Source organism: Pleurodeles waltl, chromosome 6 (genome assembly GCF_031143425.1).
Source record: "Pleurodeles waltl isolate 20211129_DDA chromosome 6, aPleWal1.hap1.20221129, whole genome shotgun sequence".
NCBI lineage: Eukaryota > Metazoa > Chordata > Amphibia > Caudata > Salamandridae > Pleurodeles > Pleurodeles waltl.
The window spans coordinates 784,373,444-784,386,257 of NC_090445.1; the positions used below are offsets into that span (position 1 = coordinate 784,373,444).

Genomic DNA, 12,814 nt, shown 5'->3' on the forward strand with positions numbered 1-12,814 from the left:
AGACGTGTTAAAACCTAATTACATTGCCTTTAAACTCAAAACTTCTGGTATCATGTGGAGGGCATATCCACTGCTAGGACGGAATTCAAAGGAATCACAATAAATGCACTCATCAATAGACTTCTTCAGCTCATGGAACAACAAAACGGAATGATCTCCCTTGTCACCTTAGAATTTATTATTTATAGGCGTGATTCAGAAATGTCTACACAAACACATCATTACAATCTTCATTGCATCCTATAACAGTGGTTCCTAACCCTTTGACTCCTGTGGACCCCCACTTAATGATTATTGGAATCCGGGACAACAGTGAACCATTATTGGAATTCAGGGGCTCCCAATGAGTCATTGTTGGAATCTGGGTCCTCAGCCAAAGCAATTTCGATCATTTGAACCACAAACAATACAGAAACATAGCAATCATCTAACAATTACACAAATTATGAAACATTTTACATAATTCACAAACAAATAAAAAAAAAAAATTAACTATGTTTTTGCAGCATTTCTACTTTGAACTAAGGCACTCCACTGTCTATACTACATTCTGTTTTATGCACTTGCATTGCTCTCACAAATCAATTAGAAGAAACAAGCTTAATTTTTAGACCCCAATTTCCTTCACATTTATAGAATATTTTTAAATTTCCAATTTTAATTCTGCTTCTTTATTCATACGCACTTATTTAACCTATTAATACTATTTCATTTCTAATCAGTCACAGAGCCCCTAAATAGGCTTTTCAGACACCTAGGACCACAGGTTATGAACAACTAACAAATATTATGTCATATCCCCTTAATCCCTGTATTTTTAAGTTTATAGTCTAAAAAATACCTGAATGTCTATCTTCTGTTGGAATATACAGATCGCAGTTAGTATTATTTCATTATATAAGGAATCAGGGAACCTCTGAGGAGGCTTCGCAGACCCCCAGAGGTTCCCGCACCTCAGTTTAGGAACCACTGTTATAGACTAAAAAAGTCCCAAAACGAACACTGATAAATTGCCAGGTGCCTGCCCAACAGAAATGGACCAACTGAGCTGAGATGACCTTCATGGAGCATAACACAACTAACCACTAAAAAAACAAAAAAATATTGTTGTGTACAATTGGGAAGGAAGTGAGAACTGTTTTGGTCTCTTTTACTTTTTATGACTATCCATTAATTTATAGGATTTTGTAAATGTTTGTATGGTAATACTTTTTTTCATTTTGTTTATTAGTGAGTTACTGGACCACTGGAACGTTTGAATAGGCCCTGAGGAAGCAATTTCTCAGGAAAACGTGTTGGACAATAAATTAAGAAAATATTTTTCTTTTGGTCCCTCACAATTCTATGTATGACATTTTGATACTGTATTCCTGTGGCAGCAGGTAGCTACATCCTGAGAGAGTATTTGTTGCTGGTTTACATTAATCTGCCCCAATTGTGAATTTACTCTTGGGAAGGGCTAACTCATTCCCCCCCACACACCACTGTTCAAGATAACTTTTGTGAAGCCCATCAGTGAGACATAAATTGCACAAATGTGTGTGGGGGGGGGGGGGGGGGGGGGGGGGAATCAGGCAAATGGTACCCTAAATCGTCGTTTCAGTACGCAAACAGCCAGACTTGGACTGGATGCAGTATATTCAGGTGAACCAGAGAGGCTTTCAAGGGGGTTGGGATAGTTGGGGGAGGGGTGGATTGTTTGGCCAATTATAAGCTGGGTTTTTACAGAAATCCTCAATCAAATTAAAATAATGCCTCAAGATTATTTCCAGCTCATTATGTTATTCTGAGTTTGGACATAAAGTATGTGATTTATAAATGACTTACAAATAAGACGTTGTATTGCATATGAATTTGCCTACATCCTTTCTAATTATTATGCAGTTACATTAATCACAGTTTCACACTGTTGGACTAGAAAGGTGACCTCTGGTAGAGAGGCCACTTCACTTCACACCATGCCATGACAAAACCTGCTTCCAGTTCTGGGATTTCATGTTCCAACTGAAAGCATTCAGGTCATGTAGTCTTGATTTGCTTCCACTGTACTTCTTAGGATAACACATCTAACAGTAAGGATTTGTAAGTTATAAACACAGACAGGAAACAGTGTCTGAGGGCACAGAGGAAAGATGCCACTTTACTTATTGGACTATGACGCACACGTATATAAAGTGACAACATTCTACTCACAATTAAGGATTTGGGCTAAAGGAGAGACCAGACACTCAAAAGCAATGTTGCCAAAAAAATAAAAATACAATGGTTGATATTAAGCTCAAGACTCCAAACAGACACCCCATCCTTTTCAGTAAGTTTGCACAGAGAGCAGATCAGATATGAAACAGTTTCATAAAACAAGCAAAACCATATATGTTGTATAACTATTATGGTATGGTAATGAAGGAGGTGAGCTTTTAAATTGCTGTAGGATTTAAAACGGTCAAGGCATAAAGGGGAGGGATGCTGCCTTTATGTAAAGTGCCATAGCATGGGTGTATTTTTTGTCCCCTTCTGATTATTGTTTGACTTATATCTGAAAGTGCAGAGCAATCTGAGACAAGGAGAAACAATTTGGGATGCACCAGTGTTCAAACATATGTGTTTCTGACTTATCTGGTGACAGTAGACAAAGATGTGAACTTGAAAAAGATATCTTGGGGATAAAAAGACTCTGGCAGCTCAATGAACACATGTAGGCAGTACCCAGTGCTTGAAATGGAAAAATGAAAGTGCAGGTACTCTGTGACAGAGTACCTGCTTGTTTCCGAGAAGTGCCGGTACTCTCCAATTAAAAGTATTAAGTTTTTCTTGAGATGTGCCGGTACTCTCCCTCTTAAAATAAAAAAGTGCCGGTACTCAGTACCGGACAGTACCGGACCATTTAAAGCACTGGCAGTACCCCTATCCCCCCCCCCCCCCCACACACACATACACACAGCTTAACCCTTCTAACAGCCTGCCCAGGGTCCAGAGGTGGTTGTTATCCTGTGCACAAGCAGTCGCCCGAGCTTACTATTATGACAGCAGTAAGAGTGCAGGCAGCGCACTAACTGAAACAAGTATTAGCAAAGCCAATACGCTTCACCTATGCGGGATCAACTGGCATTTAAAAAAAAATAATAATAATAATAATAATTCAGTGTTGCACAATGGTGTGAGATACGGTGCTACATTTTTTTTTTATTTAAGCTATGCACATACAAACAAGTTAAAATTCTTATTTTCCCTATACTTGTTATGTAGTTTATATTATTGAACACATTTCCATTGCAGTCACCATCATCTCAAAGTGTTGGTAGATGGAACACTAAGCATAGAAAGGCTGTGGTGTTACAACCAGAGGTGCTGACTTTGGTGCCTGGGAAACAGGTTTCAGTCTCGGTCTCACCTCAACACCCTGTGATTCTGGGCAAATCACTTAATCTCTACGTGCCTGTATAAATGAATGTGTCCTTGTTTAAAGTAACTGGTGTTCATGTAAAGTGCTCCATGTTCTTCCAGTGGACTCTTTGCTATACAAAACAAGCTGAGATAGGGGGGAGGCAACTAGCGAAGGGGAATGAAGTTATGGCAGCGAGGTGGTGAGAGGGATAGGCCAGCAATGATCGGGAAGGGGCATGCAGACACGGAAGTGAGGTGATGGTAGACAGGCAAGCAACAGAATGTGGACGCTGGAAGGAAGAAAAAAAAAAAACTCAAGTATGTTACAAGTGCATGGACTGTGGAAGGATACTGTCCGCTGCACGTAGTACTTGGTCCACACTCCACAGCAAGGACAAAGACGTGACGCGGGAGTCAGGAGGAGGAACTGACCAACAGGAAGAAAGAAAACAAGCATGACTTGGGAGCCAACCAATAATAAGTAAAGGTAAGTAATGCTCTACGCCCCTTTTAAGATTTTATTTTTTCCTTCATTACAAGAGATTCTGCAAGAACGGCGCAAGCGCCATATCGGTGAAACCTCAAAATAGGGGACTTTTAATACACCATCAGGACTCTGAAGTCATCCCGGGACACAGAGACGCAGGAAGTCAGAGTATGTTCCTCACGGAGTCATCAGAGGAATGGAGTGTGATTGCCATATGACGTCTTCTGTAAGATAAATCGTACAGTAATGCTGTGGTGACAATCATTTAGGAGTACAGAACGAAAACAAGAGATAAGTTCAGGTCATTGCACAGGGTCTGGAATGCACCCAATAATACTTGACTGCGAGCCTACCCCTAGCCTGCCATTTTGATTTAGGACATTAAAAATGGATCTGCTCTAGGTCAAGGGGAAAGGAAAAAAGACAATATTTATACCACCAATCCCCTTTTGCTGTTGACTGGAGAAGCATATGAAGGTTATTTTATGATTTACAGAGGTTTTAAACTGCAGTCAAATGCATTAGGACAGCAGAAAATTCACATAATGTAAGGCTACCAGAAGACGCAATGACCCCAAAAAGACAATGCTCCAATCATGGGTTTACTACTACAAATCGTTGTTTTTTGAACTGCGAGTTACTTTCACCAACTGAAGTGCATGAATCCGAACCAAATGTCAGACTCCATTAAGCAAAGTAAGCAATCAGAAGAGGAGCACCGAATCCTTAATGGCATCAGGAAACGTTATCCACATGTCATGTCGAGCAGCTGCTTTCACCTCGCATGCTGGGACTTTCGAGACTTTACTTGCAACGCTAACAATGTATCTATTTTTCCTAGAATGCAATGTGTAGCTAGCTGTACAAGAAAGCTGAGACTGCAAAATGTTTTACGTGGAGTAAGTTACTAGCAGCTACGACTGTAGGGTAAACAAACACCACTGCTACGAAATTTTCAAGTGGATTCTGGAGTGTACATATTTAGGAACAAACTAAAACAGTTCCCTACTGTGGCCACGCAAACCATTCACCCAGTTCAATTAATGTAACAGTTGGGACCCTTCGTTACGACATTGGCAAGATGCGGGTTTTGTTTTAAGCATCAAAAGATTAGATTGACAATTTCTAAGTAAAGAAAAGGACACGTGAGATGTGTGCCCCATTTAACACAACCAGATGACCTGTATTGGGATCCTGCAGAGGTGCAAGTTGAACGAAAACTGGGCACTAAACAACAGTTGTTATTACAACAATACACACCTCACCCACCTAAACAATAATCATGCTCTGACGCTGCTTGTATTTAATTCCTCGCACCAGAACTCTCTGACCCACGCCAGAGCAAGAAACCCAGAAGACCTCCAATTCAGGATGAATAACATACATCAATGAGGACTTCATACACTTTGAATTAAGGGACTCAGTGTCAACACTCTCTCCCATCACTGAGTGATGCTCACATGTTGCACTGCTCTAACGCCGCAGCCCTTACCTGCTTGATATACATTTTCCCGTTCGCAGAGGGAAACCCCCGCCTCCCTACCCGGATAAAATTGCAGTTCCGCCACTGGTTCTCTGCAGTTATACGGAGGAACTTTCCACAGCGCGCGCAGCCAGCCGACAAAATGGAGGCCAGCGAGGACCTCAGACGTCCGGGAGGTACCAAAAAAAATCTAGATAGAGGGGGGTGTCAAATACCATTGACTCATCGATTTAAGACTACCGGCGTGGGAGCCATACATATTACGTAAGCTGACGTTTCTGAATCTGTAGCCCCCTAGAATTTCAAGTTACTGTTAAATTGTTCTTAGTTATTAAGAACATAGTGAGGAGAAGAGAGCTAGTTCCCCTATAGTGACTGAATGTGGTACGGCTCACTGGGGTGAAAGGCTCGGCGGCAAACCTTGACCTGTTCAGTTCTTGACAGCGGCGGGAGAGGGAGTGTTTGGGAGGAGTAGTTCAGCCTGTTATAGGCTGATACCGGCGCCGCATGGCAGACAATAACACTTTAGAGGCTCGTAAGCAGATTGTTTATCGTTACTCCCCGAGGAGTCCATTATGTCCCGTTACTACAGCACATGTTGTAGTGAGCACAAGAAACTGCCACAAGTGGCGAAAACTAGCACGTGCCCAACGTTTATGCATGGAAACAATACGCGAAAAAGACTGACGTTTTTGTTTATGAAACTAGTACGCCCTTAAATGTTAACATAAACGTTCGGGACAAACATACATTGACACTCATCTCTAGTGCAAAAGGTCATTTATTTAGGACAGGATTTAACATAAACAACAACAACTTTGAACTGTATGAAATCCCTCTCGCCCAACTTTCAACTTAAAAGCTTCCTCATGCCCTTCCTTCTCTTCTAATAGCTTTCTTCCAATCCCCTCTGCTAGACACTCCCCTCTTCCTTCCATGCCCTCCTTGTTTGTAAACAATCCTCCCCCCCATTCTGATCCTTCACCTCATTTTTCCCCTTGGAAGGGGGGAACAAGCCCGCATCTGGCTCTCCCCCCTCCCCCATTTCCTGCCAACCCTTGTGCTCCGCACCTGTCCTAACTGACGTCAAAACCTAACCCTACCTACCTAATCACGCCTTACCCTTAACAACCCTCTCCTTGTTACCTACCCTTTGTGCAGGGCGGGTGGGTGGTCAAAAACTTCCTCCCTCAATGGTCGGCCTGGAAAGAGGCCGACCCCACCCTTCTACCCCCTTTTAAACCCATCCTAACTCCCACCCCCACTTACCTGTCCGCCAATCCTGACGCACCCGCGCCACTTCCTGTCGTCCCGAAAAGACCCGCGGAGAGACTAGAACGAGTCTCTCTCTCCGCGGGCCCCCCCATCGGGACAAACATACATTGACACTCATCTCTAGTGCAAAAGGTCATTTATTTAGGACAGGATTTAACATAAACAACAACAACTTTGAACTGTATGAAATCCCTCTCGCCCAACTTTCAACTTAAAAGCTTCCTCATGCCCTTCCTTCTCTTCTAATAGCTTTCTTCCAATCCCCTCTGCTAGACACTCCCCTCTTCCTTCCATGCCCTCCTTGTTTGTAAACAATCCTCCCCCCCATTCTGATCCTTCACCTCATTTTTCCCCTTGGAAGGGGGGAACAAGCCCGCATCTGGCTCTCCCCCCTCCCCCATTTCCTGCCACCCAGGAAAACCCATGTGGCGTTTTTCTGCCCCACCCGGCAAATCTTCGTTTGCCCCCTGATTCTTGCTCATTTCTTAATCCACAGGTTCTCCCCCCATAGCTTCTCTAGCATCAGCCTCAAACCCATCAAATAATACGCATTTCCCAATTGCGATAAATGTACTCCGTCATCTCTGAACAATGGCCCCTCATGCTCCTTAATGTCCTCGTGCCTCAGCACCTTAATCCCTTGGGCCCAGCAAAATACCCTCATTGCCCTATTCAACTTTTTCCGAGCCCGTTCAATGGCTCTATGATTTATTGCCCCTCTCCATACCCGCCTGGGTATAAATTCTGTCCATACCAGACATGTCCCGCACAGGTTCCGCTTCAATAGCTCCAAATCTTTTTGCATAAATTGTATCAGTGTGAGCCCTGATTGCCTCACCAAGTCATTTTCTCCCAAGTGTATCAGCAACAAATCCGGGCATCCCCACTGCAGCAAATTCCCTGTGATAAATGGGAGTAAACTCCCCCACCTCATTCCGCTCTTTCCCCACCAACGCACTTCGTGGTGTCTGCTGGGCAGTCCCATTGATCTGCCGTAGATCTGTTTTTCCGCGAATTTCGCTGCCCAATGTACGAATGAATGGCCGACCAGCCAAGTCACAGTCTTATCGTTCCTCGGTCCGGCCACACATCCTGTAAAGAAACAACACTATAAAAACTGTAATGTACTGCTAAACCCCCTCCCCCCCAACCTGGGCTTCATTATGGCCTAACATAGCGCTCGCAGCATCTGGATTTCCATCTACCTATTGCTTTAATCTTAGCCCAATCCCATCCCAAATGAGCTGCTGCTGTTGCTGCCCCGATCCTAAAAGAGTGCGTTCCAAAATCCCCTGCTTGCCGACCAGTCCTACCCAAAGCCATCCTCAAAACCTGCAGCAGCTGGTAGCTCGTGATTTTCTTTCCTGAAGCATGCACAAACACTCCTGTTTCCCCTGCCCGTCCCCACTTTTGCTTGAAAACCATCCACTCTTTCACTGGGCATGCGAGATCGTCACCTCCTTTCTCCAACCATACCCACTTCCCTTTTCCTAACTGGTCCGTCTTGGACTTCCTGAGCCATATGCCTAATCTCCCTTGATGCATGCAGATCTCCTTCTCCTTCACTCCGCAGTCCTTGCCTACGCCTAACAATTCAGATACCCTAAAAGCCCCGAAAAACATCCAGACCATACACAACCTGAAAAGTCCTACTTCGTGCTCATCCGTGCAACATACTGGCAAGACATGCAAAAGTTCTTTCAGTATCCCAAAAGTAATGGCCTCTCTAGCCTTACTTCCCTCCCCGGCCCTAACCCTGCCCCATCCTTTCAGCATTTTCCCCAGTAAATCATTCTGTGCTGGGTCCGTACCGAAGAAAAGCTTCCCATAAAAGGAGACACCTGCTAATTTCCCGCCTATCGTGGCTGGGGATAGCCCCTCCTGTATCAGATACAGCACAAAGCGTAAGGCCCGTGCTTCCAAACGCTCAGACCCCTGAGCCCAAAAATTGCCCTCAAACTTCTCAAAAGATTGAAAATCCAACCATGCCAGCCTGTAACTCCGCCTCGTAGAGACTGCCAAAGACATCTCCACCAGCCCCGAGATCATCATGCCCCCCACTCCCAAATGTCTGCCGGGACCGTAGTCTTGGACTGCTCTGCTCCTGGCGCCAGGTCGCGAAAACGCCGCCACTGTGAACGAGATAGGGAGTCTGCAATCTCGTTGTATACCCCTGGTATATGTGCAGCTTTAAAGATAACATTGAGAGATAAACATTGCAGCATAAATTGACGCAATAAACGCAAAACTCTTAAATCTCTGGCTCTCTGTCTGTTTACCAATTCCACCACTGTCATATTGTCCACCTGGAAAACTACCGTCCTGTTGGCCAGTTCCCGTCCCCAGACTGCCAGTGCCACCAACAAAGGGAAAAACTCCAGGAACGCAATACTCCTCCCTTGTTGTAACCACTGCTGTGGCCATGTCTCCGCGCACCACCTCCCGTCCCAGTAAATGCCAAAACCCGACGCGCCTGCTGCATCTGAAAATATTTGAACTTGCCATACTGTGTCTGCCTCACCAAAAGACATTGGTACCCCATTAAATTTTTTCAGGAAAATTTCCCATACCTTTATGTCCTCCCTCAGGGCCAAGGAAACTCTTATCCTATGGTGAGGTAACACTGCCCCTGACATGGACAATCCGAGTCTTCTACAAAAAGTACGTCCTCCCCTCACTACTCTACACGCAAAATTGAGATAGCCTAGTAGCTTTTGTGCAGTCCGCAACTCCATTTTGTGCAAAGTTCGCACAGCTGCTAGGCATTCTATGATTTCCTTCACTTTGGATGCTGGCAGTCTTGCCACCATTAGCTCCGCATCTAACTCTATGCCCAAAAAGGTCATGATTGACAGCGGGCCCTCCGTCTTTTCCGGTGCCAATGGCACTCCTGTCTGCTGCATAAGACTCTGAAAGGCTGCCAAAGCCCTTCCACATGCCCCAGATGCTGCTTCCCCTACAAACAGAAAATCATCCAGATAGTGTGTCACTGCTTTGTGGCCGCTTGTTTTCACAAAAATCCACTGCAGGAAAGTACTGAAAGTTTCAAATAGCGCGCATGATATCGCGCAACCCATAGGTAGAACCCTGTCCACGTATATGGCCCCATCTAGCTGCATGCCTAGCAGGTCGAAATCTGCTGGATGAATTGGTAACAGACGGAAGGCAGACTGTATATCACATTTCGCCATTTCCGCTTTTAAACCGCACCTCAATACTAATTTTACTGCATCATCTACTGACGCGTACATTACCTTGGTATCTTCCTGTGCTATAAAATCATTTACTGACGCCCCCTCCGGCCATGACAGATGATGTATAAGCCGGAATTCGCCTGGTACTTTCTTGGGTACTACCCCTAGTGGGGATATCATCAAATGATCCATTGGCCATTCGAGGAATGGACCTGCTATTCTCCCAAGTGTCACTTCTTTGTCTATTTTGTCGCGTATTACTTGCGGCTGTTCTTTAGCTGACCGTAAATTGTCTGCCCAACGCCTCTGCCGAGGACCTTGATAACCTACCCTAAAACCTTCTCGAAAACCCCATTCCAATTGTCTAGCCCTATTCTTGTCCGGATACCTGTGTAGCCATGGCAACAAAACTTCTAATTTAACTGGTGTAGGCCCCTTTTGGCGCAGGAGCACCCTGTGAGCCTCTTCCTCTTGCCGCCCTCCATTGTTCTGCTGGGCTGTTGAGGGAGAAACATTGTATGACTGGGTGACGACCCCCGCACTTGGAGCAGTCATGTTTGAACCTACATTGAGCCCTTGAACAGAAACCCTTGTTGAAGTTCCAACAAGCCCCTGTGTTCCCCGCCTGCGTTTTTGTAGTATTTCCCGCCCCTCCCAAGGCGGGGCGCGCCTGAAAGGGCTTATATGTTACCGGCAAACCGCTCGCCGTATGCGTGGATGCCGCTGCCTGTGCGGACGCCATCCATTGCATCCATAGCTCCGGATCTACGTCCCCCCATGGTTTCTCAGGGTTGATGCTCACCCGTGCCCTAAACTCCTCGTCATAACTTAGCCACGCAAAGCCCCCAAAATGCATCTGGGCCTTTCTAATGATATCCATGTACTTGAAAAGCGCGATAGCCCGGTCTGGGTATTTTTCGCAGTATATGCTAGCGAAAATCAAGAAGGCGGACGTCCAGTTGTCCATGGTAATGGGAACCCTAGGCCTGCGTGCTAATTCCCACTCTTCCTCCTTGGAGCCTTCCTTGGCCTGTATGTCCCTATGTAATAGTTTGAAGACATCCACATATTCATGTTTCCATATCCTCGTCTTAGTTTTCTCCGCAACATGTGACCCTAAAGGCATGGCCAAGCCCATGTACGGAAGGCGCTTCTTGTGCGCTCCCCCTTCCTTATCCTCATCTTTCTTGCCCTCACCCGTGGGCGGGCTAACCGCTGTGGCGGTGCTGGTGGTTGCCGTCTCTTTGTCCTTGGTCATGTCGCCCTTCTGTGCTACGACCTCCCCCGGGTTATCTAATACTGACCCATCTCCCACACCTATTGATTTGGTCGTGCGTGTCACCTTGCTGGCTACGCCCCCGTCACCCCAGACTGACCACCATCTTGCCTTACCTCCAATTGGTTCGTCCACATAACGCGGTGTTCGTCTTGTCATTCCGCCCCGAGGCCTTGTTGACCTCCCACTTGACGGCCCTTCGGCCATGGCGTCGTCCTGAAAAAGAAAAACAGAGGCAGGGGTTGCGCCGCTCCTGCGCCCCCGCCCCCCCCCCTTTCTTAACCCCGCTCACTTCCTCATCACGCCATTCTCCTTCTTCCCAATCTCCTTCCTCTTCGTCATAATCCAATTCCAATTCATGTTCTTCTTCCCCACCTTCTTTGTTTTCCCTATACCCTTGAGATCTGTTTGCCGATAGTTCAGTTGTATTCTGCCCCACATGGCGTCCGCCAACCTGCTGCTGTCCCCGTTCCCGCGGTGTAGAGAAGGCCGCCGTAGACCCCTCTATTGCTTCGTTCCAACGCGCTTGGGCCGTATTGCGCCCAGTTGGAGCCCTCTTTTTCTTGCCAACCTCTGACGTTGGCTTTGTGGTGCCTTTCCCCACATGGCCGCCTAAACCACTGGGGCTTCCCAAGCCAACCTGCCCTTCGGCCGCACCAGCCTCCTGGACCCTACCTTCTCCTGCCTGCGGTATCCAGACCCAGCTTCCCCCTCCGGCCCCTGCTGCCTGCCCCCTTTCCCTGTCCGCGACTTCTCTGGCCTGTTTGTTATCCTCTTGTCGCCTCCACACCTCCTCCCTGTCCCTGCATAATTGTGTCCACCTGGCCTCCATTTCAGCCACGGCCCTACGCTGCTCGCGGATTCTGGCTTCTAGGTCCCATGTATCTGCCTGGCCCCATGTTGCCTGAGTGGCGGGTCCGGGCATACCCCCCGCAAAAGCCTCGTCCCTGTCTAGATGCTTAGGTAACTTCGCCTGGCGTGGGGCCAGCTTGGCCCGGCTCGCCCCTCCTCTGGGTCTCCCCATGTATTTTCCTCTTTTTTTGGCTGGTGGCCCGTGCCCCTTGAGTAAGGTATTTCCGCTCTTGGGACATGATAAATCCAAAGGTGTCTGAATCTCGCTGGGTCCCGGCACTGGCTGCTCGGTCCCTTCCCCTTGTTGCCCAAGGGCTGGCCCTGTCTTGTCATCCCCCGCTCTGCCTGCGGGCCCCCAACCTGGCGGGCCTGCGCAGCCCGTTCCTGTGTCACCTGTGCCCGGGTCCTGCGTGTCTTGTGCCTCCCCTCCAAACATTAGTGGGCTAAAAGCGTTGGGGGTCTCTGGTCGTACTTCGGAGGCCTGTTTTTGCCTCACTGGGACTTCCTCCTTGTCCCCCTCCGAATCCTGTGAGTCACATGCAGCTATTGCCGCCGCTACGCCGCTAGATGCGGCCCGCGCAGGACGTGTCATGCCCACCCAGGCCTGATCTAACACCCCTGGCCTAAGCAGGTCCGCCCGTCCAGCCTCGCCCAGCACCCGCAGTGCGGCCCTGACAGCCTCTGCATCGTGTATATTGGCCATATCCCAACTGCACTGTCCTTCTGCCCTGCCCTATGTGGGGAAACCTAAGTAGTAAACTTGCTGTGGGCCGCCGCGTCTCAGGCTCCTAGAATTTATTTATTTATTTTTTTTTTTTTTTTTTTTTTTTTTATGGGGCCCGCCCAGGCGCCGTATACTGTGA

General features: G+C 47.1%; 1 protein-coding gene across 1 annotated transcript in view; it reads right to left on the reverse strand.

Annotated features, from left to right (window-relative positions):
- The window catches only part of SMC3 (structural maintenance of chromosomes 3), an 849,197-nt gene extending 843,670 nt beyond the window's left edge, over positions 1-5,527 (reverse strand). The window contains exon 1 of the mRNA XM_069239408.1: positions 5,364-5,527. Coding sequence (XP_069095509.1) covers positions 5,364-5,378 — 15 coding nt within the window. The 5' untranslated portion in view covers positions 5,379-5,527. The remainder of the gene's footprint in view (positions 1-5,363) is intronic.
- Between the last annotated feature and the right edge of the window lie 7,287 nt (positions 5,528-12,814).